Raw genomic sequence first — 24,671 nt, forward strand, 5'->3', positions numbered from 1 at the left:
ACATTGACGCCCTGATAACGACACTAAGCCAATTGATCAATTGGACATCGAATATTCATTTATCACAATGTTTAAACAGCCTATGAAAGACACAGCCCTCTCTTATCAATAGATAACGATGGGTTTTAAAGCCCATAACAATGGGTCGATTTTTAAATTATATTTTTGGGCTGCAATTCTTACTGAAAAAGCTTAATCTTCAATTGAAAAACTACAATTCAATTTAAATTTGCCTACTTTTTGGCTTAAATAAAACAAAATAGTATGGAAAGTATAAGGTTCATACAAAAAATATTGTTATAGCAGAAGGCAGACATTTTAAAGGCGCATGTTTTTAAAGAATAAGCGAAGTTTTAAAAATAACAATATATGTTTTTGTTATATGTATACAAGAACGTATACTACATTGTCATTAAATAATTTATCACGTGATAGGCAAACTTGCCATGACACAATTCCATTCATTTCATTTGCAATCACCGGTCATTCGTTGCTGAGTTTATATTGTTTGCTTTGATTCTAGGCTTATCAGCAATATTGTCGCTGGACACCAGTACTGCGATTCGATTTCATTGCTTTTCCAATCGATTTGCTTTCCCACGTGAGGAGCGTCTTATCTGATAAGCCTCGCTATTAAATGGAGGGTCCGAATTGCCAAGAAAGTCTACTTTAGGGAAACCTTATCTCCTATACGATTATTTCTAAGAAACGATGGTGTTATGAGAGTACATAAAATATAGGAAGGCCTTTTCTGTTCTCATGTTGATGCCTATGACTCAACTTTATATGAACGGTCAAAGTTTCGGCAAACTTACACGACTGGGTTTTAAAAGAATAAATATACGTTATAAAAACCAACGTAATTATCAACAGAAAATGTTAAATTTAAAAATAAATTATATTTTAACAAAGTTGCAAGCAATGTTTTGCTTTTCACAAGCTAAACTGAAATTAGGCTTTTCCCCATTAAAATTGCACTGAAACACATTTTATTTAAAATTTTTTTTTAGGTTTACTTTATTGTTTAATTTGTATTACGAATATAGTATTACTTCATCTTTTTCTCATTTTGTTTTCTTCTTGGATTTATATGTCGCCTCATTGCACTAAAAAATGTTTGTTGCCCTCTCTTTCTGCGCCATGCTGGCGCTGCCTATTGCCACCTCGCTCTAACTCACTTAAACGCAAAATTATACAAATATGTAAAAAGAAATAGAACAAACACACGCGTTGGAAAAAACATAAACAAAAGCGGCTTACAATTATTTGCAAAAAAAATATTTTTTAAATACAAAATATTTACTCTGATTTTGTTTCGAACTCTTATTCTCTTGTTTCTGGATATTCCCGATCCCGATCTTTCTTCGTTATCTCCCCATCAGGCAACGCATTTATGCAAAAATATATCGATTTATGTAAATATATGTTATGTATATAGGCGCATATCGTAATCGTATATAAATATATATGTATATATATTACAAAGTTAATTGTTTTCATTGTTTTCGTCGCAATAATATTATTACAATTCTCTCTTAATCTTGCACGTAAGCTTTGTCGCTTGTTTTTTGTTTCTTTCGATTCTTAATTCTTTTTTTTTAGGATTTAAAGCAGAAAGAGCAAAACCTCTATTTATAAAATAAGGTTACAGTTGTATAATTAAACAATTGTTAAACAAAACTAATAAAGAAACACCTCGCCGGGCTCGAAAACAGATGCGCGACACTCTAAAATCTGTTTGCTTAATTACAATATGGGGAAACGCATACTCAAGCATATAATATATATAAATATATATAATAAAAAAATTACAAAAAGTAATCGAAATTAAAAAAAAAACACAAAAAATGTATTGGTAGCGCAGGAGGGAGGAAGTAATTAATAATTAGCAAATACGACAAATTTACGTAGTGCCCACTGTTCTCATCCCTTTCAAAATTCCATCCCATTCTGTTATGTATAATTGAGTTGTGGCTATGGCGCCTAATTGCTGTTGTTGGCGGAGCTGTTGTGGTTGTTCTGGTCCACACTGTCCATGTTGGGCACGTAGTCGAGGGCCATCATGCAGGCGAAGACGGTCATCACCATCTTGGGCTTCACCTCGGTGATGTCCTCGGGCAGGGCGTAAACGCGGGCGCCTATCTTGCGGGCCATGGAGATGGCGTACTTGGCATTGGCCAGGTTATCCTGAAATAAATAAATAAAATAAAGCGTTAGTATGTTATTGATATTGAAACTAAATGGCAGGATATTTGGCCAACTCTTTGCAGTTTCAATATTGCTTTACTTTACAATCTAAGTTGAATTGGAATGTGAAATCACAATTGAAAGTTTTTAAACATGTTAGGGAAACAAAAGTAGGGATTTTTTTTTTCATTATATAACATGTCTAGTTTTTAAAAAGTTTCCTCAAAACAAAATGCTACAAATACTTGACTTGAATGTTTCCTCTCTTTTACTTAACATATTAAATCTTTTTAAATATTTCGAATACTTTTGTTATGGTGTTGTTCGGCAATTAATCCAGCATTTTCAAAAACTCACCTCCTGTGTACCGCTGGTGCGCACCAACTCGTAGTTGATGCTGCCCTCCTTGATGGCATCAATCAGATCGATCACGATCTTGCCATCGGCAATGGCCGGGTCGTTGAAGTTACGCAGATGCGACTGCTTGCCAGCCTCCGTCAGTCGGTTGTTCACCCACTGGACGATCTCCTTCTCGATGATGGGATTGCCTGTGTTGGCCAAGCGGGACAGAATGGAGAGGGTATAGGCGCGCATAAGCTGCCAGATGAGAGCTATTTATAAAAAAAAAGTAATAAACAATTAGTATCACATAATAACATAACAACGTTGGAATGCAAAAAGACTGGGAATGTGATTACTTATACAAATTTAAGTGTTAGGTTGTATTAATGCTTAAGCAACATGACTGGCATGCAAGCATTTAAAACGCCTCATTCAAAGATTTTAATATAATTTTAAAATTCAGTCTTTTATGCATATTCCCCTTAAATGTATTATGCCTACCCAACGTCAGCGTGGCATTGCCATCGTTAAGATCCTGGCCAGCGATTCCGACCAGCGAGAATTTCAGCTGCTTGCCCAGATCCACCGCGTAGTTGCAGTTCTCCAGCTTCTCCATGAACTTGCGCAGCGGGCTGAAGCGCTTGTGCACGCGGCTCCAGTTGACAATGCCCGGCTTGATGACGTCGAACAGCTGGAAGATGACGAGGCCATCGGCCAAATCGGAGTACAGCCAGTTCACATGCGGCGCCACGCCCATCGAGTTCATCCAGTTGCGGTAGGCTGGAAAAATAATCAAATTAAAAATTAATTAACAGAATTAATAAGCTTATGAGTAATAAATATTTACGATTTTTGACTCTATTTTTAAAAATATTCATATATTTTGTAACTTTTCTACCAGTTTATCTAATTAAACTGAAATTCTGAGATTTTTATAGCTTATACTTCCTGTGCAGAGCTCATTGATAAAATATTATCTTTGTAATTACAAAAAGTGCTGTTTTTCTGCCATAAATTGGAGCCATGGTCGTTGATATCTGTATTTATTTTAAAATAAACCTTATTGCCTGGTTTCTCTTAATCAATTTTGTTTGTCGTTTCAAAAAAATGTTGGTTGCAATCTATTTGTAGTTTGTTCTATTTTGTAACGTTGTATAATTTTATAGGTAATGATATTTATATATATTTAAAATATATTTAAAAGAATTGTTATTACATTTTAGAATATTTAATATTTAGAATAAGATGTTCAGACCTCACAATTCCAATGCTTGAAAACTTAAAGGAAATATTCCCGATTAAATATTTTAACAGCTACTTACTCTTCTCCTCGCGCGTCTCCTCGATGGACTCGAGTCCCTCGATCTGTTCGGGCTTGTCCAATCCCGGATGGTTGTTGAACAGATTGGCCACGAAGGCCAGATTGAGTTTGTAGACGCCGTTGACGACATCCTGCGGCGTGAGGAAGCTGCGGCAGTTGAGCTTGGCCGCCTGCTGCAGCATGATCTCCGCCCGCGACTGCATGTCCGATTCCCGCAGAGCATCCAGATTGACATCCGCATCGTTGCCGGCGATCTGCTTGAGCAGATGCGAATAGATCTCGGAGTCGACGATGTCCGACTGGAAGTTGGTGCACCGCCGCGAGATGCCGGCCCGCTCCAAGTGGTGGTTGACCCAGCGCAGCAGGATGGCCTCCGGCGACATCTTCATCAGGTCCTCGAGACGCTCGTTGTCGAACAGCAGGCCAGCCAATCCGGGACAGCTGTCCAGCGTGATGTGGCTGAACAGGCCGATGCGGATGATCTGCCAGAGGAGACCCAGCACCAGATGCGGCTTGCCCTTGGCCAGATCGTGGGCATCGATGTTCACAATGTTGCAGCCAATCGCCTGCGAGGAGACCAGGGCCAGGGTTAGATTCTCGAACTCCCGGTAGACGGTGAGGTTCTTCTTGTTGATTGCCCGCTCGTCGATGGTGTCCGGGCAGGAGTGATTGATGATCTTGCACAGCAATATGCCATCCTTGATGCTCAGATACAGGCGCTTGCCCTCGCTGTCGATGGGCAGCAGGTGCTGCAGGTCCTTGTCGTGGCCCAGATTCGAGTTGATCCAGTCGGAGAAGGCCAGCTGCTCCTCGAGGCGCACCGAATGGGTGGTGCCCTCCGACGAGATGCTCGACATGCCGCCGAGCGTCTCTAGGTTCTCCTTCTTGGAGACGACCGTCTTGAACGTGCTGGCCACATCCTTGCTCTTCAGGTCCAGGCACAGGGCCTCGAACTCCTCCAGATTCAGCTTGCCCTGGAAGGCGGTCCGCTGTTTGCCCTTGTACTCATCGATCATCTCGCGCACCTGGTAGCCGGCCAGCTTGAAGCCCACCTGGTTGAGCGCATCCTTCAGCTCGTGCAGGTCGATGAAGCCATCCTTGTTGGCGTCCAACTGGAAAAAGGCAGAAGGATTTCAATTAATAAGCATGTTACGTCGGCTTAGATTAATAATCATATAATTAATTTGAAAGGTTTTAAACTGAGAAAATGTATGGAATTGCGTTCTTTAAAAGTCACTTGCATCTTATCATAACGAAATGTATGATTCTTTAATATATTTATGCTAGTGAAATCTGGAAATAAAGAAATAGTGTAAATGACTTAAGCAATAAGTACAGCTTATTCATTTCAGTTATTTCTTTAGTTGATTGATACAAGCAAATAAACAACAGATGACCTTTAAATAGCTTCTCTCATTCATAAATTTGCCTCCTGGCCTTCTCGGAATCCGAAATGACTTAAAAGGGCACACCAGTCGAGAAAGAGGAGCGATCTATGAGTAATCCTCGGTCATGAGTAAGTTTGTCCGCTGATTGCCCCGATCGATCTGTGAGTCATCAATCAAATCCGAATGCCAAACACACAGCCGCATTCCAGTGCCCCCACCTGTTTTGTCTGCGGAATTCGGTATGCAATATTGTAAATTGTATTTTCCATCTCCCGCGACCTTATCACCCTGTGTGCCTGTGTGTGCCTGTGTGTGCCGGCCTTATCGAATTTCATTTCCATTTTTCAGTTTCCAGTTCGAGGGGTACTATCTAGATTAGCTGATTATCGAAAATTGTTCGTTTCAAATTATTCAGTTCAAAAACGTGTGAGTGGGTGCCGAAAAACAAAAATACCCCAGTAATTGAAGAGTCTTTAAAAAAAATTCAAAGAAGTGAAAGCCCAAACAAATTTTGTAAATCACCTGATGACCGGCAAATTAATTTCCTCATTTGATGATGACTAAGAGTTCACCGTTTTAAATACAATTTATAGTCCAGATGTTTTCACTTTTTGTAATGCCAACATAATCAAAGAGGTGGGGCCAATCAGTATATATAGTCTAGATTAAGTGGGTTTCACAAGCTTTTAATTTATTAGTCATATTTAAAGGCTGGCCGCGAGTATTGGTCAATATGCTTGAAATACCTAAGATAAGGACGAGCTTTGGCAAGCTTTGAAGAGGTCAGTTCCCACATTATAAATTTTACAGGATTAAAGTTAAGGTAATTTCAAAATAAAAATAATAAAAAAATAAATAATTAAAAAATGTAAAATTAAGATGGTAATAAGGTAATATCTGTACATTTTTATAATTAAAACTGAAACGTGGTAAAATAACTATGCTCAAGAACCATCTTACTAAACTTATTGTATTGAAAACTAACCTTACCCAATATTACTATCGTTAAATTATCTAGAAACCTAAAATTTTATCCTTAACATTTAATGTTTTACTTTATTCATGAATTAAGCTATTGAATATAGATAAATATTAAAAATCGCACTCTAAACATTCCATATTATGCACGATGATTCCTTTTTTTACATTTTGTTTTATATATCTAGGACTAAGCTAGCCCATATTAACCAATATTTTGCAATATGTTTGGTAGTTAGTTTCCCTAAACAAAGCCACGCGATAGTTGCGAATTTCCTGGAACCCAAGCCAAAATCCAAAATTAGGGGAAAACCAAGTATTTAGCCGGGCGTTGTCATAAAACCTACGCCTTTACCCATTTCCTCTCTGTGCGAAGTAAGGAAAATCCACGGGGTAATGGAACGTGGATGGGCTGATACTGGACTGTGGGACTGTGGAATTTATGGCTCAGTGGTTGGTAACGCGGTTTGGTAGTGGTGCGTCCATTGCTTTTGCCGTTTGCCGATAAGATAAATTTCTGTGCGCCAAAAAGCTAACATAAAATCGAAAACAGCACTCGATTACGTATATGGTAATGATATGATGGGTGGTTCTCGAGGGGGGAAAACCGAAAAGCCATCGGGGGTGATGTCCTTGGCCAAAACGCTGATGGGAGGGAAATACTTTTGGCCAACATACATATGACTGACATCGAACGGAAGTGATTTTGATTTTCGCCATATTTTCAGGGGGAAATGGACGGGACGGGGGTTGCAGTGGGTCAATTGTGGCGCGTGCTCTTTATCGGAGGTGTTCACTGTAAAGGCCCCGCTTATGGGTATTGGTATGCGTGTCACCTGTCTGTGTTATCGATTAAAAAGCCATAAAGTGCCCCGAGAAAAAGTGATAGGGCAGGAAAAAAACACAGACACACCAAAATCGAGAGGGAGTGATTACGTGAGTTGTGAGTAATAAAAAAAATACAGTTCAACTCCTCTAAAAAAAAATTGTGTAAATAAAAAAATTTTAACTTTAAAGTCTGTGATGCCCAAATTTTATGAATATGATTTGTAAATATGCTTCACTTCTTCAAACACAAATTTTAAGTAAATAACAAACTATATTTAATATTAAAAACCAATTTAATTTCATGCCAAATGCTTCAATACATTTAACATTATTTAACATAAAATAATGTGATCTCGACAACCAAGAAAGGTTTTAGTATTGTATGCTCCATCAAATTGGTAACAATTTAAAAATAAAATATTTTTTTTCTGTTTTGTGAGGAAACAGAAACGTCTATTCAAAAAGAATTCATCCACTTATTTTTGAAATAAATAGTTAAAAGAATTTAAGCAATTCATCATGTTTTTCGAACAACTATTGCTTTAGCGGTTATCCACTGTAGCAGGCCCAGTGGCGCCACCTACATTGGGCAGCAGCTCCTCGAGATTCTGCTTGAACTCCTCGGTCGTCTGGTGCTGGTTCACGTTGATAATATCGGCCATTATTCCAATGTATGTTTGCGCGCGGAATTAATTTTATTATTTACGAAATTCCTTCTTGTTTTCGTTGCAAAAATAAACAAACAAAAATTAATTGATTTGCACACAGATATGTAGTTGAACACACACAAACACTATGGAGAGCGCGCGCGAGAAGAAGAGAAGTTTAATTGATCGGGAGAAAGTGAGAGAAAGGGAGAGAGCGAAAGAGAGCCAAGGATGCGAGCTTTTACGTTATGTTTGTTGTAAAAACTCCTTTCTTTCCTACTTTCTTCGTCGATCTCTTCTTTTTTTTGCCTGAATCGCTTTCCACGAGCTAAAACTGAGAACTAATTGAGTGGTTCAGTGGAGCGGACTATTTATGCCTTTTATTTTATCACAAAAAAAGAGGCAAAAAAACATTCCAATCGAACGGTACCTTATCAGTAAAAAAGAGAGGGAAGAGAGAGAGAGAGAGGGCGGCACAGAGAGAACAGCTAATTACAAAACGTGTCATCCTGAATCATAACTAAAAAATGTTGATAAATAGTTACTCACTCCTTAAAACTACCATAAATAAAGTATTGATTACAAGACATCTGTCGAAACCCGGTTTTCATATTACACATTTCAAAAACAGTTAAGAACGAACAAAAATAATTGGCTATAGTTTTCCGCTCTCTCCAACAATTGATAAAGTCATTCTCAATTTCTTTCACTGATAAAACAATTGAGCCACTCTCGTTCGCTCTCTTTCAGGTGCACTAATACAACAGGGTTACCTGGTCGACAAATGCAGACCGAATGTCCTTATCAGGATTCAGTTGAAATAAAATCAACATATTAATAAAAAAAAGCTATTTAAAAGTTCTGTTCAAAATCTTATCGAAACCGCAATCGCTGAGGTTAGACGATATTCTTAACAAAATTATTTTAAATGAAAAAATATTTTTAATAACAATTTATACAAATTCTTCGAAATATTAATTGTAAATAAATGCATTATAGCAAACTATTTCTTAAGTCGAAAACATTCAAATCCACCGAACTTAAATGGATGATATATAATGGTGATTCATCCTATAGGGAAATATACAAATATAGTATGCATGCTTAGATGGAATAAATTAGTGGAATCGCTTATAGTTGAGTAAATTGAGTCATCTTTTAATTTTCGTTTTCTTCCGTGACGTGGCAACCCTTTTTAAAAACATTCGCGAGAGCCCAAATCGCTTTCAGCAAATTGCTTACGCATCAAAAAGTTTTTGGTGGAATGCAATACCACTCGCCAAGTGAACTTACAGAGAGTAAATGGGAAATGAGAGCGGGACACGGCGTTTAAACGTAATTGGTTTTTTAATAGCCATTGTATCAGCTAGTGAATTATGTGGCAAATGTCATTTCGGCTTGTAGAACATAAATCTAATTCCGACCAGATAATGAAAGTTCGGGACTCGATAAGACAAGGAAAGGCGACAATAAAAGTTAGACTTCCTCTACAACATAATTGTATTAGGGGGTTATTAAATTAACGTTTAGCAACATCAAAAGATTGAAGTTTTAAGATCTTAGTACAGAAATATCATCATATCTTCATTATAATATATCTGTTTTTAATCTTATAATAAAACTAATTGTTCTTTGTCAGAGTTTGAGACTTATGGTCTTAATTCTAAAATTCTTTTTTTTTTTGTTCAAAAGAGGGAAGAAAACAATCATTTTAGACAGGTGTTTATTTATCAGTCATTAACCTTATTTCAGTGCCACTCCCCTCAATAATTAACCTAAATTGACGTGTAAACTGTTTTGGTTTAATAAATATTTATCTCAGTTCATGAGATGTGTTTATCTTATTCAAAATCAATTATTTATTGCACATGATTAACACCTTTACCACTGCTACAATTTATTGGTATAGAACCACAATGTTTTTTTTAAATACTTAAATTTCTTAAAAGTCGTTTTTAAGTATATTTTCACTGCCAGTGAAAAACCAAAGACCAGAACCGCACACGCCTGACCCCAAGCAACTTTCTACGGGTTCACTTTTGGTGTCACCGATGTTTGCTAACCCTTCACCTGCCTGGTTTTTGTACACTTAAAAGAATAAACCAAATAGCTTTGAAGCTTATTTACATATAAACTATTTTTTAAAATATATATTCAAGAAATTAAGATAAAAAACAGCCTTGTTTTTTCAGGTTTCAATAATAAAAAAACTAAAGTTACACAAAACATTTATATTAGCTATGGTGTATTTATTTATTGTAAAGTTTGTTTTGTCTAGTGTAGGTTCTCTTTTTTAATTTTGAACCCAGAAGAGAACTTAGGCGGCAATCATAATTATGACAAACAACGCGCGAAATTTTTGTTAATGAACGTTTTTCCTTGTATGTTTTTTTTTGTTTATTTTTTCTATTTTGTTATTCTTTTCAGCGTCAATGTTTGCGCCGCTATTTGGGGCTTAGTCACTGTCATTTGAAGGCAATTTACAACAAATGAAGTTCATTAGCAGCCGCGAGAAATTCGAGAAAAAATGCTAAACGGCGTTTAAAGTTTTTAAAGTTTTGTTTGCCCCGGCTTTTAGGGGATAATGTTTGAGTGACGTAATTGCAAATGTCACCTGGCCGAGAAAACACTATTTGTGCCACTTTTTTTCGCTTTCGTTGAACCGGTTTTCGAGTCCAAAAACTGTCATTTCCATTTCGTATGCCTAGCACGACAAGTGGATTCCCCTAGCTTTTGCATATCAAGTAATGCCGTGCGATAATGCAACTATATGTAGTTTATAAAGCCCGGTGGCAGCCTCCCACCACCCCGTTTAACCCATTCCACCCACTTTTTCAGTGTGTCGCGACCTCGACAACAAAGGCAGCATTACATCAACAGCAACAATAAACCATACAAAAAAAAAAAAAAATAACAATACAACGCCCGCTGATTGAACGTGAGTCAACAGCATTCGAAACATGTTAATCAGCATTGTTTGATAGCTACTCGTACCGCTTTATGCATATGTGTAGTAGTACTCGAAGTGCCCCCCCTTTGACCCCTCTGCTTTGGAGGTCGAAATAAGAAATGGCTGTTCAAATACAGGCAAAGGAAATCAATTGAACAAAAATTAATAATGCGCCCATGCCTATGCCGATGATGGCGATAATAATGATGATATGCTAGATAGTTGTTTACCGTTGCACGGCCGTAAAAAAAAGACCACCAATAGATACTTTAAAAGGTGCACCTTACAAAATTAAAAAAATCCTCAACATTTAAAATATACTTTCTAACTTAAATTTAAAAATATCTTTTTTTCCAATTATATGTTTAAAAGCTTTAAGAACCCCTGAAATATGTAAATTAATCAAAATTTGTTAATGACTGATCATCTTTCGATTAAAGCCCAAGGGGGTTAGTTACTTAAACCATCAATTTCTTCCTTAAATAAAAATACTTAAAACTATCTTTTGTCGCCTGGCATGTCAATCGGTGTCAGTGCGTTACTTTTCGTTTCTCTTGCCGTTGTTGTGGTTTTATTTTATATTTGTATTTGTTGTTGTTTTTCTGGTTGTTTGTCGGTCGTTGTTCGCATTTAACTTGGGCTTCGTTGTCGTTTTTGTTTTTTGACGTTGTCGCAGTCAATTGAAATTTGTAACACGTAAAGCAAATTTTGAGTTTTCGCTTGTCTGCGATTACTCGCAACTTTGAGTGTAATAAATATTTATGTAGAAATTTGAAGTGCGTCCAGCCGGCGCACGCAAAAAAAGTTAAGTAAATTGTATAATCAGCAGTGACACATATCCGCCAACTAGACAGCGGGATTCGCCAAGTCGTGGGCGTGGATCCAAAGACAATTGCTGGTGAAATAATAGTAACTCTGGTTTGGGGCTTTATAAGAGGTTATTTAACAACTAGGCTAGATTTCTAAATTGTGTATTTAAAAGCTGTAAACGGTTAAAAATGTATTATACAGCACAAACTAATACAAACAATTTATTAACCAAATGATTTATAAAGTTTTACAGTGATCAGAAATCGTAAAAAAATTTCAATTGCTTCAATCAATTTAGGACCGTAATTAGGAAATAATAAATGTGATAATTCAATTTGGAATCATATATAGATTAAGTCATATAATTTGGAATCATATAACAAAACTCATACCCTTAAAACTCACCTAATGTTTCCCAAGTCTTTTTTTAATTGACAAAAAGTTTACGGATAGTATTTTATTATTTCTGGTTGAAAAAGTAAGTAATTAATATATTGCCTTGTCTAGGTAGCTTGGTAACTATTTTATTGCCCTCAATTATAAGTAGAAATGTCGGACAAGACAGGGCGATTCGTTTTGTTTCCACTAAAATGTATTCGGTGTTTTGTTTCCCTTTGCCCCCAAAGTCAAGCCTCGCCTTTTCGACTGGGACTGCGACTGATTACACTTTCGCGAGTGACATATAATATCTGTATTAGTCAGAACCAGGATAAATTACCAAAACTGAGTCATAACGACCACTTGCTAATTACACTAATATCACCCTCAAAAATTGAAACAGACGTACGACATATCGTTATTAATATCATATAAAAGTTTTTTCATTTAAGGGATTTTTTTTCTAAAAATGGGAAAATAAAAATAATACAATTTAATAAATAGATAATACAATCTAATTTAATTCAATTTCATAGCGTCAAAATATATATATTTAAAATATATTTAGATACCATAAGAATTTTTATCCTTTTTTTGTCAATTAAATAAACATTTAATAATGTCCTTTTTTATCAGTGTGCTGTTAATTGAAGCTCATCACTTTGTGGCTTTTCAATTGTGTTGCTAAAGGAGCGTTTAGTTCGGCTAATGAACTACTTCACCGCTCGGTTGTGGGTGTTAATTGTATTGGCCGCGCCTCAATGATTTCCCACAACAACAATGACAGCGGGAAAACAATGTTTCGTCAAGTGTATAGAGCACGCGACTACAAGCGATCTGTGAAAGTCAACGTTGCACTTCATTATGACAAATTTACAGTTAATCAACTACAAAAAAAAAACACTGTGGAAAATATGAGGAAAAAGCGAAGGGTGAAAATGTGAAAAAGGGAATGGTGGGGCGGGGGGGTCGACGTTACACTCCGGTAAATATTGGAAATGAGCCACTAAATCATCCGTGTCTCTGTTTACCATACCCATATCCATATCCATATCCCCCCTTTCTCTCACTGTGGTCCCAAGTGAAAACCGAAAATGGCAAAAACTGATAAAAAGAAATGACAAACAACCCACCGCTGCCCCCAAAAGGTAACTGGCCAGAGTTCAACAAACCCGACACGCAGAAAAAACATTCCGAAAACAACCAAGGAAGGCTGCCAAAAATGGTACCCGGGATTTAAATACCCTTATGAAAAAATAACAATAAAATTGGTCATCTACTCGGAATTTTTGATCTCTTATCTCAGACATTATTATTCATCAGATTATTTTTTATCTTGGATATACAAAAATCAGAAGTCTTATAGGGATTTTGGTACACCTTAAAATCACTATATCTGTTGATAACAATTTTAATAGTAAACACATGATTTTTGACATTCTGAGGATTTTTATCTGCACTTAAATTTTACTGAGAATATTAACAGGATTAATAAAATTAGATATGATGCAAAGATAGATAAGCTTATCTTTTTGAATTGAAAGTTATCTTACTCAATCCCTACGACAACTGAAGTTCATTTAAATATATATATATTTTTATTTAGAAACTAACATAAATCGAGCATAAATAGAAGGAACAATTCAAGTTAAATACAACACTTCATTATCATTGGAAACGAAATTACCCGTAGCCAGAGCATGAAAACGAAAGGCAAAAGGACAACCAAATAAGCAAGAGAAAAAGTGGTAAAGTGAGGGAGAAGTTGTATTAATGCAGCCGCAACTTATCGTACATAAAATGCAATCAACGCATTACGAACACTTTCACTCTTGATAGCAATGCACAGTGTAACTCTGGGGTTTTCCCAGTAATTTAATTACAACAATAACTTATTTAACACAGATTAAATGCGTCCCAGTCCCAAGTATTTTTTACAACGCATATATTTAACAAGCTTGGCAAACATTCTGTGTTGATTTAATACCCATTCTTTTAACGACATTTTAAATGGCTCTCAAATAATTTCCACAATTCGTTTTGTTTATTCGCCAATCACGTAACACTTACGTGTTTCTTTGACTTATAAACACATAGTCTTCGGATCGAGTGATATCATCGCCGCTGGATCACGACCCACTGTGCGGCACGACTTTTGATGGACACTGTGTGTGTTGATTGTATTGGGTATTCAAAAATCTTTGGCATGTGCATTAAAATGACAAAGAAATTAAAAACGAAATAAATAAAGAAAGCGGTTTTGAGTGCCCAAGTAGCCCATGCACTTAAAATGCACTTGAAGACCTCCACAATGTTGATAAAAGCCAAGCTGTAGCAACATCCCGAAGAATTATATTCGGAAAAGACAACAATAAGTGTTGTTTTTTGTGTGAATGGGAGCACAGTAAAAGCAGGAAAAAAAAGTCGAGAGAAAAAACATCAGCAGCAGCCGAAAGACCTAATAAACGCAGCCAAATGAATTATGTGCCTGCCCATCAACTTTTGAAAACAGCAACATGCAACGCAACAAAGGCAGCACACAGCTGCAGCTAAGATAATAGCATCAATAAAGCCACGCATTTTGTGGAAAATAAAAAGTATCTATGCCAGATTACAAGGTATCAGCATACTAACTAGGGCACAAAATACTTTTCTGAATTTAACTGCATTTTCAAGTAAAATACTTTAAAATTGTTAGCAATTTTTTAAAAAAAAATTTTATGCCTGGATTTAAGTGCAACATAAAAATAGTTTTATAACATAAATTTTAAGACTAGTAATTTCAGATGACACCTCTTACTGATTGATGTATTAATCAAAACTTTGGAAAAGACTGGCATTCCTAAAATTGTTACCGTCATTGTTTATCAAGTATGCAAGCCCGATAAACCATAAAAACACATTGCATATCTCCTTCACATCGTGGCACTCAAAATGCGCGGCTTTGCGGCAATTAACACTGACACTCCCACGCAGAAACAGAAACCGAAACAGAAACAAAAACACCAGAAGAATGAGAAAGAAACACAGAAACCAGAGGCGAAAGATAAACAAAAGCAACGCTTTGTATGTGGGTGTGGCAACTCTGTCTCGCTTTTGGACATAAGCAAATGGCAACAATGTGCCACTCACATGCGATAAGCAATAATCCTGAAAGCAACCCTGAATCCTTAATACCCTGAATGGGATGGGCAGCATATTTTAATAATATTTGTTTACATCTTTTTATGTGGCAATTACATTTTAAAAAGTATAAGTGTTTTAAGTATCTCTTGGCGATTTTCTAGAGTTAATACTGTTTATCGAAAAATTTTAAGAAATTATCTCTATAATACCACAAAAAGTACAGAATGGCTTATTACACAACAAGGCTTTCCCAATCAGGGAAAGTACTGTTTTACATTATATATTGAGACTTGTATCCTGATAATACTGTCATTCACAGTCCCCATGGGACTTTAATTTAATATCGGAGTATACAACCTTTATTGAGGAAATAAAAAAAAAGATCTCAAGTAGTGGCATTAGTCATCGCAGCATCCAACAACAATAGTGGAATAACGAAAACAGATTTCTGCTTTCAAGTGTCAATCAGTGCAGTGTTTGTTCCCCGCCAACACAACTCCCACTCATTATATGCCGTTTTCCAGTATTTATCCCGATCTCGTTTGGAATCCGTTTCTTGCAAATCGTTTCGTTGGCCACGCAGATTTGTTGGAGTTCCAAACACAATGGACCCGTATTGTTCGGCCGATTAACGCCAAACACGCGTGCGACAGGAGCTGCCTTAAATAATACACTCGAAAAATGAAAAGCCTTAAACGGACTGTTAAAACAAATCTTTGAAAGATTCAATGTATCTTAAGCTTCTTTAAAATATTAAGAGAGAATACTGTTAGCGCATTAAACATTATAATATTTGGGATAATAATAAGATTACTTCACAGACTTTATCAAAATCAAAAAAAGTTTTATTCACATTATTTTTAAGAATCCAAAGTTATTAAATGCTTCTCTCAGGAATTTTTAAAACCATTTTTATGCCTACATAAATTCCTCTCCGTTGGCAATTGCAATCAAGCGAAGTCTTTTTTTATGTCTTCCAGCATATACGGATTTTTATGGCCTGCACTCGAAGCAATTGCAGCGTGGGCGTTTATTACTTCTCTCTTTTTGGTTTTGGAATTGCCGGGAATTACGAGCTCAGCGAAAAGCTAAATGCAGAGCGGGATTTGAAAAGTCGGGCGAAGAAATCAGCAAGAAACAATTGTAAACTATTAAATGTATGCATAAAATTGAACGTAAATTGCTCGACTCTGGTTGCCCCTTGAACCAAGGTGACGAGTGCACAGTGGTGCTAAAAGGGGTTTTTTGGAGGAATTCCGAAAGCAATTTTAGGTTTGCTATATATTTGAAAAATTTCCAAAGATATAAAACCGACCAAATGCTTTTTACAACACATTCTTTATTAAATAAAATTATTAAAAATATTTATTTTTCTTCGGAAATAAATAAATTTCTCAAATAATATTTAGAAAATATATCACACTAAATTAAATGTGAAAATTTTCAAAACGCTTTTCAATATCCAAAAAAATTCCCAGTTGGTTGCCGTTTTCCAGAAATTATAAAAAATCGTTTGCGAATTTCTATTGTGTAAGATAATATTAGCCAGAAGAAACATTTATCTAGCAACCAGCAACCAATAAGAAATATAATGAACTCAAACTCTTTGGATTTATTCTGTATCCCCGCTCCCGCTCTGAACCTCTTGAAGCCCACTGTGCGACTTGTCTTGGGTTCGAGAGCAGAGATCTGAATTGAAGCTGCGGCCGAGCTGAGACGTAGTTTTTCACGCTCTCCCGGTGACGGGGCCTGAGATTTTTATTTTTATTTTTAGTTTAAGCAGAAACTGGTTTTCCGTGGTATTCCCCCCTTCTTTCCTCAGCCCCCTCGAAAAAAGGGGTGGCAGCAGAGCGACTTTTACGTGGTGTCATGGTATGGAAATAAATGCACGTTATACGTTAACGTTATAACGCTGGCCTTGCCTAAATATTATTCTCGCGAAATTCGCTTGAAATAATCGTCAAGTGAAAGACAGTTTGTTTTGTTTTTTATTTGACGGTTTTTTGTTTGCGAGCTTTAGTTTGTTTAAAATTAGTCACCAAGGGAAGATGGGCAGCGACGTCGACAGCGGCATTGAACTTGCGTTTTTCGACGCATGCGCTGCTGCTTTTAATGATTTTGTTCTTGGTTTTGCAGTTCCAGAGGGCACCACCCAAAAAGTTTTTTTTTTGTAAATATCTAAGGGAAATTCTCCCAGTCCGATAAGGTATATTTGCGTACTTTATCAAGGGGGTATAAGCCAAAGTAAAGTGTCTACAGTGAAATTCGGTAATGATGGCTTCTTATTTTTTTTTTTGTTTCTTTATTATATTGTATAAAAAAATATTTTAGCAAAAACAAAGCTCTTGAATTGTTTTAAAGTCTGTTATAGACTACATTCACTCTACTTTACGTATTACATACAATTTTTAATTTATTAATAACCAAGATTAGTTTTAAAGATGATTTAAGCTTAAACATTTGTTTGATCCTCTGCTTCTTAAGTATTTTTGTTTCTTTTACTATTTCTTCTTAGTGTTGCTTGATAACGAATATTCACTGTGCATCTCCCAAAGAGAGCGAGAGATAAGAGATGCGGGAAAGGGAAACTTGTTTGCTCATCTGCTGACCCCCTCCCACCCACAACTACGCACGCGCCCCCTCTCCCCCGCACATGCAGCAGCAGCGGGCGCAGCGCATTAACCGTTAGCTAGCTATGCTTTGTCTCTGCTTCTCTCTTTTCCCAGTGGCGGATAGTAGGGGCTCCAAGGGGAATCAGATGGAAAAGGACTAGGTTGTTCAAGCTGTTACTGGTGGGGATAGTTGTCGCCTTTCATATTATCTACACAATATCAATCAAATAATGCCTACTCAGATAAAAAACAGCTTGATGTATAACTCTGATATTAACATTGTTTGTAAATTAAATCTCTAAAAGATACGTCTCCAAATAAAACTAATATTTTATCGGATTAATAATTTCTATTTTGATACTTCAATCAAGAGATATTTATAATGATTGGCATCTTGTTTGTTTTCAGATAAATTAATTCAGTGAGCTGACCCCTCCAAAATCTATCTTAAGATCCGTCCCTGGTTTCCTCCTCCTGCTGCTCCTTTTTCCTCTTCTTCTTCGTGCACTTCATGGGGGGTTGCTTTGCACTGTTGAAGGCCAGCGTTGCAGTCGGCATCTCCGTCGGCTCTCAGTCGCAGTCGGCGTCGCTGCTCCCCATTGTCAACGCCGACGCCCACATGCACCGCTTAACGGTTTTCTTCCTGCTGCTCATATGTATGTGTTCGTTTGTGTGAGTCATTCAATTTGAATTTTAATAATTTGCCATTGATTGAATATTGCCTGTCCAACTATTATTTTCTTTTTTCTCCCTCTTTTTGTCACTCACCTCTATGAATTTCTCCTTGATCTCGGCCTTTTCATCAATGGACAACGTTTTTGTGAATTTGTTTAGTGTTGCCATTTTCGCTGTGTGCTTTTCTTCTTAACTTTCTTAATTATTTATAACTGCCGCCGCTGATTGGTTATTATTTTAAATAAATTATGCGTTTATTATCAATTTCACTTTGTGGCCGTTTTCGCAGTCGGCGTTTTTAATACGCTCCTTCTCTTTTTTTTTGCCGCGCTCCTTTATTTCTATATCTATGTTTGTGCGTTTTTTTATTAATTATAATTTGCACCCACACACTCCTGTTTTCGTCGGTGGTTTGTAACTGGCTTTCTTACCAAAAAAAAAAAATACAAGTCTGCTATTAACCGCCTTGTTTGTTTACAATTTCAAACCAGTACGGTTCGTTTCCACGTTCGATGTGGCGTCCAAACTCGAAATCGACCGGTGCTGTGCGTGCGAAGCGTTTTTGTTAACAGTATTTAACAATTTTGTTAAGGCGACGCGACAAAGTGGGGGAGCAAAACAACAATGCGCACAGTGTGGCCAGGTGAGCAAATCAAAGATGTTTTCAAAATATCGGTCTTATCGATGCTTGGCAGGGACTATCGATGTTTATCGATCGCTTACGATAGTATCTATCGCTTACCGCGCGGGATTTTGACAGACCACCGCCTTGGTCACACTTTATATCGCCATAAAAAATCGCCTGGTCACACTGTACGGTCCAGAATTTGTTGCCTTTTTATTTAATTCCCGCATTTCTTCGCTGACCAGCGATTTCAGCCGCTTTCTTTCGGCCCAAGTTGAGGTCAGAGGCCACGCCAGCAGACGCCGGAACGCGCCCCACCCCGCCCCACTTTTGCCGCTGTTGTTGTTTTTGTCGCCCTTAAAAACCAGCTGCTGTGTGTGTGTGAGTATTCCCAACTACATGTGGGTGTGTGTGTACAAGTGCTCAAACAACAACAAAAGCGTAAAACGCATTTTCATTTTCATTTGATTGCGATTTTGATTTGATATATTAATTACAGAAAGAAAGGGAGAGAAAGTAAACAAAGGAGACAGCCAGCCAGAGAAAGATAGAGTAAGAGAACGAGCGAGCGAGATGGATGTGGAGGAGAACTACGAAAATGCCGCTGAGATGCAGAATTTGAATATGAATTTGAGTCTGAATCCGAATTCGTCTCCAAGTTCGGACAACCAGCAACAACAACAACAGCAGCAGCATCAGCAACAACAGATGCAATGTGAACCGTTATTCGGACTCACAACCAATACAACAACAACCACAAATCCCATGATGGCCATACCGCTGCCCTTGCCCCCCGGAATGATGCCCCATTCCACTCCGAATATCAGTACGAATTCGAATTTGATTCCGAACTCGAACTCGAATCCGAATTCCAATTCAAATCTAAGTCCCAGTCCATCCGCATCCGCAAACGCATCCGCATCCGCCATCAAGGGTCTGCCGACAAATGACTTCGACATAGATTCCCTGCTGTTGCAACAGTTCAGCTGCATGGGAACCACGGATCACGAGGACCTCATCAGCCAGTTCCAGAGCCTCATGAACAACCAGATGAACCGGGAGTCGGCCAGGTTTTACCTGGAGATGAGCAACTGGTAAGGAAAAAGTGATCACAAACAATGGGCCTTCGAGATTAGAACGTTGGGAACTTTTTCTTGCAAGTTAACTACTATCCGAAACTGCTTAACTTGTTAGGGTTAAAGGTAACATAAACACTGTGATACCAAGATCAAACAGTTAGCTAGCTACATATTACAACTCATAGTCTCTTCGAAATTCTTTAATTTGGTTATGTATAACCAGATAAGAATATCCGAATCTTAGATATAAAGTCTAAAAATTCGTTAAGCTTAGACTTCATTATAAAACATAAAGATAGTCAATATCTTTTAAAGTTTAAGATCTTCCTAAGGATGTGCTTGGTAAGAAAATAAATTTTCATTTACTATGATAAACATATAACGGATACAATGTCCCTTGATCTTTGAATTTTGAAACATAATTGGTTACCAAAATAAGAGAGAGACTAAAGGCATACATCATAGGTTTTTTGAGTAAGCAACAAAGATATATCGGCGGATTTGTTAGGGTTTACAATAAAAACAGATCGGAAATAAAAGCTTTAAATTGCAAAAAAAAACACCATCAGAAAAAGTGGAATAGATATACTATAAGCCGTTGGCAACAAATGTCCGCTTCGTGATAAAATCTTTGTCCAATTACCGTTATCAATGTATTTCTCAGTTTTATTGCCCGTTGTTAAGTAAATACACTTTTATAAACTGCAAACATACGTTTGTGAGTTAGTCATAGCAATTCCGCGAGTTTGAATTGTGAGAGATAAGGACATTTTCTGCCGAGTTCAATATATAAAAAATTCCGTAAATATTGTGTTCTCACTATAACTTTTCTTAGTCACTTGTCCACATTGAAGATAAGCCCAGTTAAGTGTATAATTTATAGTCTAATGTCTTGTTGAACAGTCAATCTTTATCGTGTCTCTTCAACCTAATTTATACTTTTTTTAAGCTTATTATTGGCAAATACAAGTTATAGTACATTCCTAAAGATATATGTATATTATAAGTTACTTGGAAAGTTTTGGATTGGTTGCTACCAATAACTGAGGTTTCAAGTTTTCTTCAAAATTTATTAATTCGAATGATCTACTTTCTACTAACTACTTTTAGGAGCCTGCAGACGGCGGTGGGCTGCTACCTGGACTTCTGCAGCCTGCAGTCACTGCCCTCGATGAAGATCGTCCAGGGAAAGCACCTAAATGCCCAGCAGCAGGCGTTCCAGCTGCAGAACGACGGCACCGAGCGCTGGCCGAACAACTGCTATCTGACCTCGCCCATCCAGACGCAGCGCATCAACGTGCCCGCCCTGCGTCCTGGCGAAACTTGTGATATCCTGGCCGATCTGATGCCCACGCAACCGCCGATTATGTGGCGGCTGTGCACTCCGAATGGCTGGTACTTTGGCGGTGAGCAAGAGACAGCCCTCGATCTTAGACCTAGATGCGCTCAATGCGCTAAAAATCCAGATGTTTAACTACCAATTCAATTTATAGACAAGTAATCTCACTTTAAAAGTAAAAAACGTGGTACAAATTAGAGAAAAGCAACCGATTAAATAAGGGAATCAATATATACATATATTTGCATGGACTATTAAGAAATTCTTTTCTATAAAAGCACTTTAACTTAATCAACTGTTTACTTAAATGTTAAATTAAATGTAATATATAACTGACTGATATATGGAAATTGTTGTTGGGGCGATATACACTAAACACATTTTACATACAACATTTCCATTTCCCCAAAGTATTTTGCAGTTTTTCAAACCAAGTTATCCTATCCTATTTTCATGAGTCATAATCAAAATAACTTAGTAGTGTTTTTGAAATATTATATTTATTACTTTATCTTAAGTTCCTGGTTTAAAATTGGTCTATATGTATATTTTTGGAGAATTATTTGTACTTTAAGGTTAAGAATCGATTTCTAATGCACCAACTTCTCCGTCTTTGCCCAAACAGATGCCATTTGGATGATACCGCCGGGCACGCAGGCCAGCCAGGACGAACTGCAGCAGCGGATGGTGCAGCTGATCACGTCGGAGGCCAAACCGGATGTCTATCCGCAGATCAACATCGTGATAACCGCGCACACCCAATGAACGCGGCGTCCAGCATTCAGCATCCAGCACCCAGCATTCGGCATCCTCCTCCGTTTACGAGCGGGGTCTTTGGTCCCAAAACTCATCGATAGCATTTCATAAACCTGCGCGAATGTAACATTTACGATATGTCTAGACTTTCCCCCTTACCCTCTTTTTTCAATAGGCTTAATGTTGTTCTCAGTAGTGGATTTGTACACAGACAGGATCAAAAAACTTTTATACACTTGACGCCGTGCATATTCCGGTGTATGTAGTAGCCAACGCCATTCACGTGTACAATACAATATATATAATTGATATATACTTACACACTTACACACCCCCGTAACTAGAGTTTGCGTTCGATTGTGAGCCCCTTCGCCGCTTCTCCCATTTTCCCCCAAACCCCTTATTTGGTGTCAGACGGATCAGCTTTATATATATCGGATATATCGGGAAAAGAGCGAAGGGCACGCGATAGAGAAAGAAGTTTAAGTGAAAGTAAGAGCGAAAGTAAAAGTAAAAGTGAGAATCAGAATCAGAATCGTGTGGCCACATTATGTTCTTCTGTTAGTTTTTAGGCGGTAAAGTTGTGTGTGCGTGCGATTGTTTAATGCATAATTATATATTTTTTTCTATAATTTAAAGTCCTATTTTCTGAGTAACCGTAGAGGATGATTAAGCAGAAAAACTGTAACAAAATTAGAATTAAGTGTTTTATTGAGCAAAACAAGAAAGAAGCGGAACGAATGAGAAAGTTGGTTGCGTTTTATTTTGTGGGCGGTGGAAATGCTATAAACTTAGAAGGATACAAATTTAACGCAACTTGTGTTAAATTTGTGTGATTACAGAGCTTTATTAATAATCCATCGAAACTTTAAAACAGCAAACACTATAAATATAATATTTATATAAATGCATTCTGAACATTAATGATGTACAATTTTTAAATTAAAGGCAATAAATATTATATATATTGTTGACATTGCTGGACCAGTTTAAATATCATACATATAATTTAAAAGCAAAATGAAATCGACGTTTTTTCAGTTTTTGGGAATATTAAAACTGTTGTATACTTATGGGTAATATTTTTTTTTCTGTTAACATTCATTGGCATCACTTTCTTATATTATTTTATCGATCTGGCAGCACTCTTGCTCAGCCATTCCCGCAACAATTTTAATTTCAAAAACTCCCGCTCTTCTTGTCATTCACAGTAAACTAACCCCGAAAATGCAATAATTAAATTTGAAGGAAACTCAATAAACAAATAAAATTTGAATTTAAGTCAGATAATTCAAAAATTTCAAAGGAAAAAATAGCTCTTCACTCTCTTTGATTAGATTTCGTATTTTGATCACATTATGCAATCCGATTACGAGGAATATTACTTATGCCTGCGACTATTTCCACGCCCTTGCTTCTCCTGCTGGCTGCTGGTTTTGCATGAAAATTGTAATTGAGTCAAAAATGCAAAAATACAAAGTACACAATTACACACACACACACACACATTGGCATACAGATGGGATCAAGGGTCGTTCGTGCGTTGGCACGGAAATGAAATGCATTGAAACGGAAAAGAAAATTATAATCCGTCGAGGAATAAAAGCAGCAGCAACTACAGCAAGGACCCATCTGGGTAGACCAATCCATCAGCCGAAGCTCCAGATACCCTCACTTTTCAAACCTATTATTTTTACTAGTAGTCATGTGGTATACATTTTGTATTAAAGCTTAAATAAATACAAATAAAATTGTAAAGTGGATTTGTACTTTAAAATCGAAATGAGATGGGCATTGTAATGAGCTTCGAGTTATAAAAGTTACCTATATATGAATAACAGCGCATAAACTCAACTTCATTAGTCGAGAATGAATGGGGTCTTTTTTATTTGCGTATAATTGCCAAAATAAAATCTTTATTTTAGAAAAACCCTCAAGAATAGAGTCGCTTTGGGTATTTCTTTTTTTTTTTTTTAATATTTAAGATTGAATAGCCTCTTTCGCAGGGTATAACGACGACGACAACAACATCGATTGCCTTTTGACTTGAATTACAAATGGAGCACATGCACCGAGAACTGATGTGGAGGCGCATTTCGGACTAGGGAGTGTATGGTATAGTTTCTGGGGTAAGGGCTTACGGGTGGGCGGTACGACGGGGAAGATGAGCGGGTTGGGACCCCGTCATGTCATGGACAATCAAATCAAAAAGGCGTCAAAGCAGAAGTCCTCTCAACCCCCAGGCCCCACCCACTATGTTTGCCATCCCACTCTGGCACAAATTGCGCGTTTTCTCGTTTCATGTAACATTGTAAAATTGCATTTGCCTGCCCCTCCTGATGTCCCTATCTACTCGCCGCCGCATCCTCATGTCCCTATCTACTTGTTGTTGCTCGCAAATTCAGATTATGATTTGATTGGCAAACAAGGGCTGGGGATTTTGGGTCCTGGACGCGGGACCCCGGCCTATTTGATATTCATAGATTGGGAATTACAAGCAGCCATTGGCAATTGTCAACAATCTTTTACACATTCTGCCAGTGGCGTGGGCAACGGGTTTTAATGGGGTTTTACAGCGCCTTTAAATCAAAAATTAAATCACCGTAGTTATTTTTTAATATTTATATAAT

At 37.2% G+C, this 24,671-nt stretch overlaps 2 protein-coding genes across 4 annotated transcripts; one reads left to right on the forward strand and one right to left on the reverse strand.

Annotated features, from left to right (window-relative positions):
- Positions 1-987: 987 nt before the first annotated feature.
- On the reverse strand, positions 988-18,881 carry LOC128260466 (plastin-1). 2 transcript variants are annotated; one of them, XM_052993506.1, is made up of 5 exons: positions 18,336-18,881; positions 3,852-4,962; positions 3,031-3,309; positions 2,545-2,798; positions 988-2,187 (listed from the first exon to the last, which is right to left on the reverse strand). In XM_052993506.1, the coding sequence occupies exons 1-5, from the start codon at positions 18,408-18,410 to the stop codon at positions 1,984-1,986; spliced, it is 1,923 nt and encodes a 640-aa protein (XP_052849466.1). In that variant the 5' UTR covers positions 18,411-18,881; the 3' UTR covers positions 988-1,983. The 2 variants fall into 2 exon arrangements, with proteins under 2 accessions (XP_052849466.1, XP_052849465.1); XM_052993505.1 differs by lacking the exon at positions 18,336-18,881 and adding an exon at positions 7,629-8,024.
- A 136-nt stretch (positions 18,882-19,017) lies between these two features.
- LOC128260471 (probable serine/threonine-protein kinase cdc7) lies at positions 19,018-22,789 on the forward strand. Of its 2 annotated transcripts, none has more exons than XM_052993518.1 (4): positions 19,018-19,252; positions 19,371-19,961; positions 21,057-21,352; positions 21,911-22,789. In XM_052993518.1, the coding sequence occupies exons 2-4, from the start codon at positions 19,441-19,443 to the stop codon at positions 22,048-22,050; spliced, it is 957 nt and encodes a 318-aa protein (XP_052849478.1). In that variant the 5' UTR covers positions 19,018-19,252; positions 19,371-19,440; the 3' UTR covers positions 22,051-22,789. The 2 variants fall into 2 exon arrangements, with proteins under 2 accessions (XP_052849478.1, XP_052849477.1); XM_052993517.1 differs by having other exon boundaries at positions 19,018-19,248; positions 19,367-19,961.
- Positions 22,790-24,671: the final 1,882 nt, after the last annotated feature.

This window comes from Drosophila gunungcola (assembly GCF_025200985.1).
Source record: "Drosophila gunungcola strain Sukarami chromosome X unlocalized genomic scaffold, Dgunungcola_SK_2 000023F, whole genome shotgun sequence".
Classification (NCBI taxonomy): domain Eukaryota; kingdom Metazoa; phylum Arthropoda; class Insecta; order Diptera; family Drosophilidae; genus Drosophila; species Drosophila gunungcola.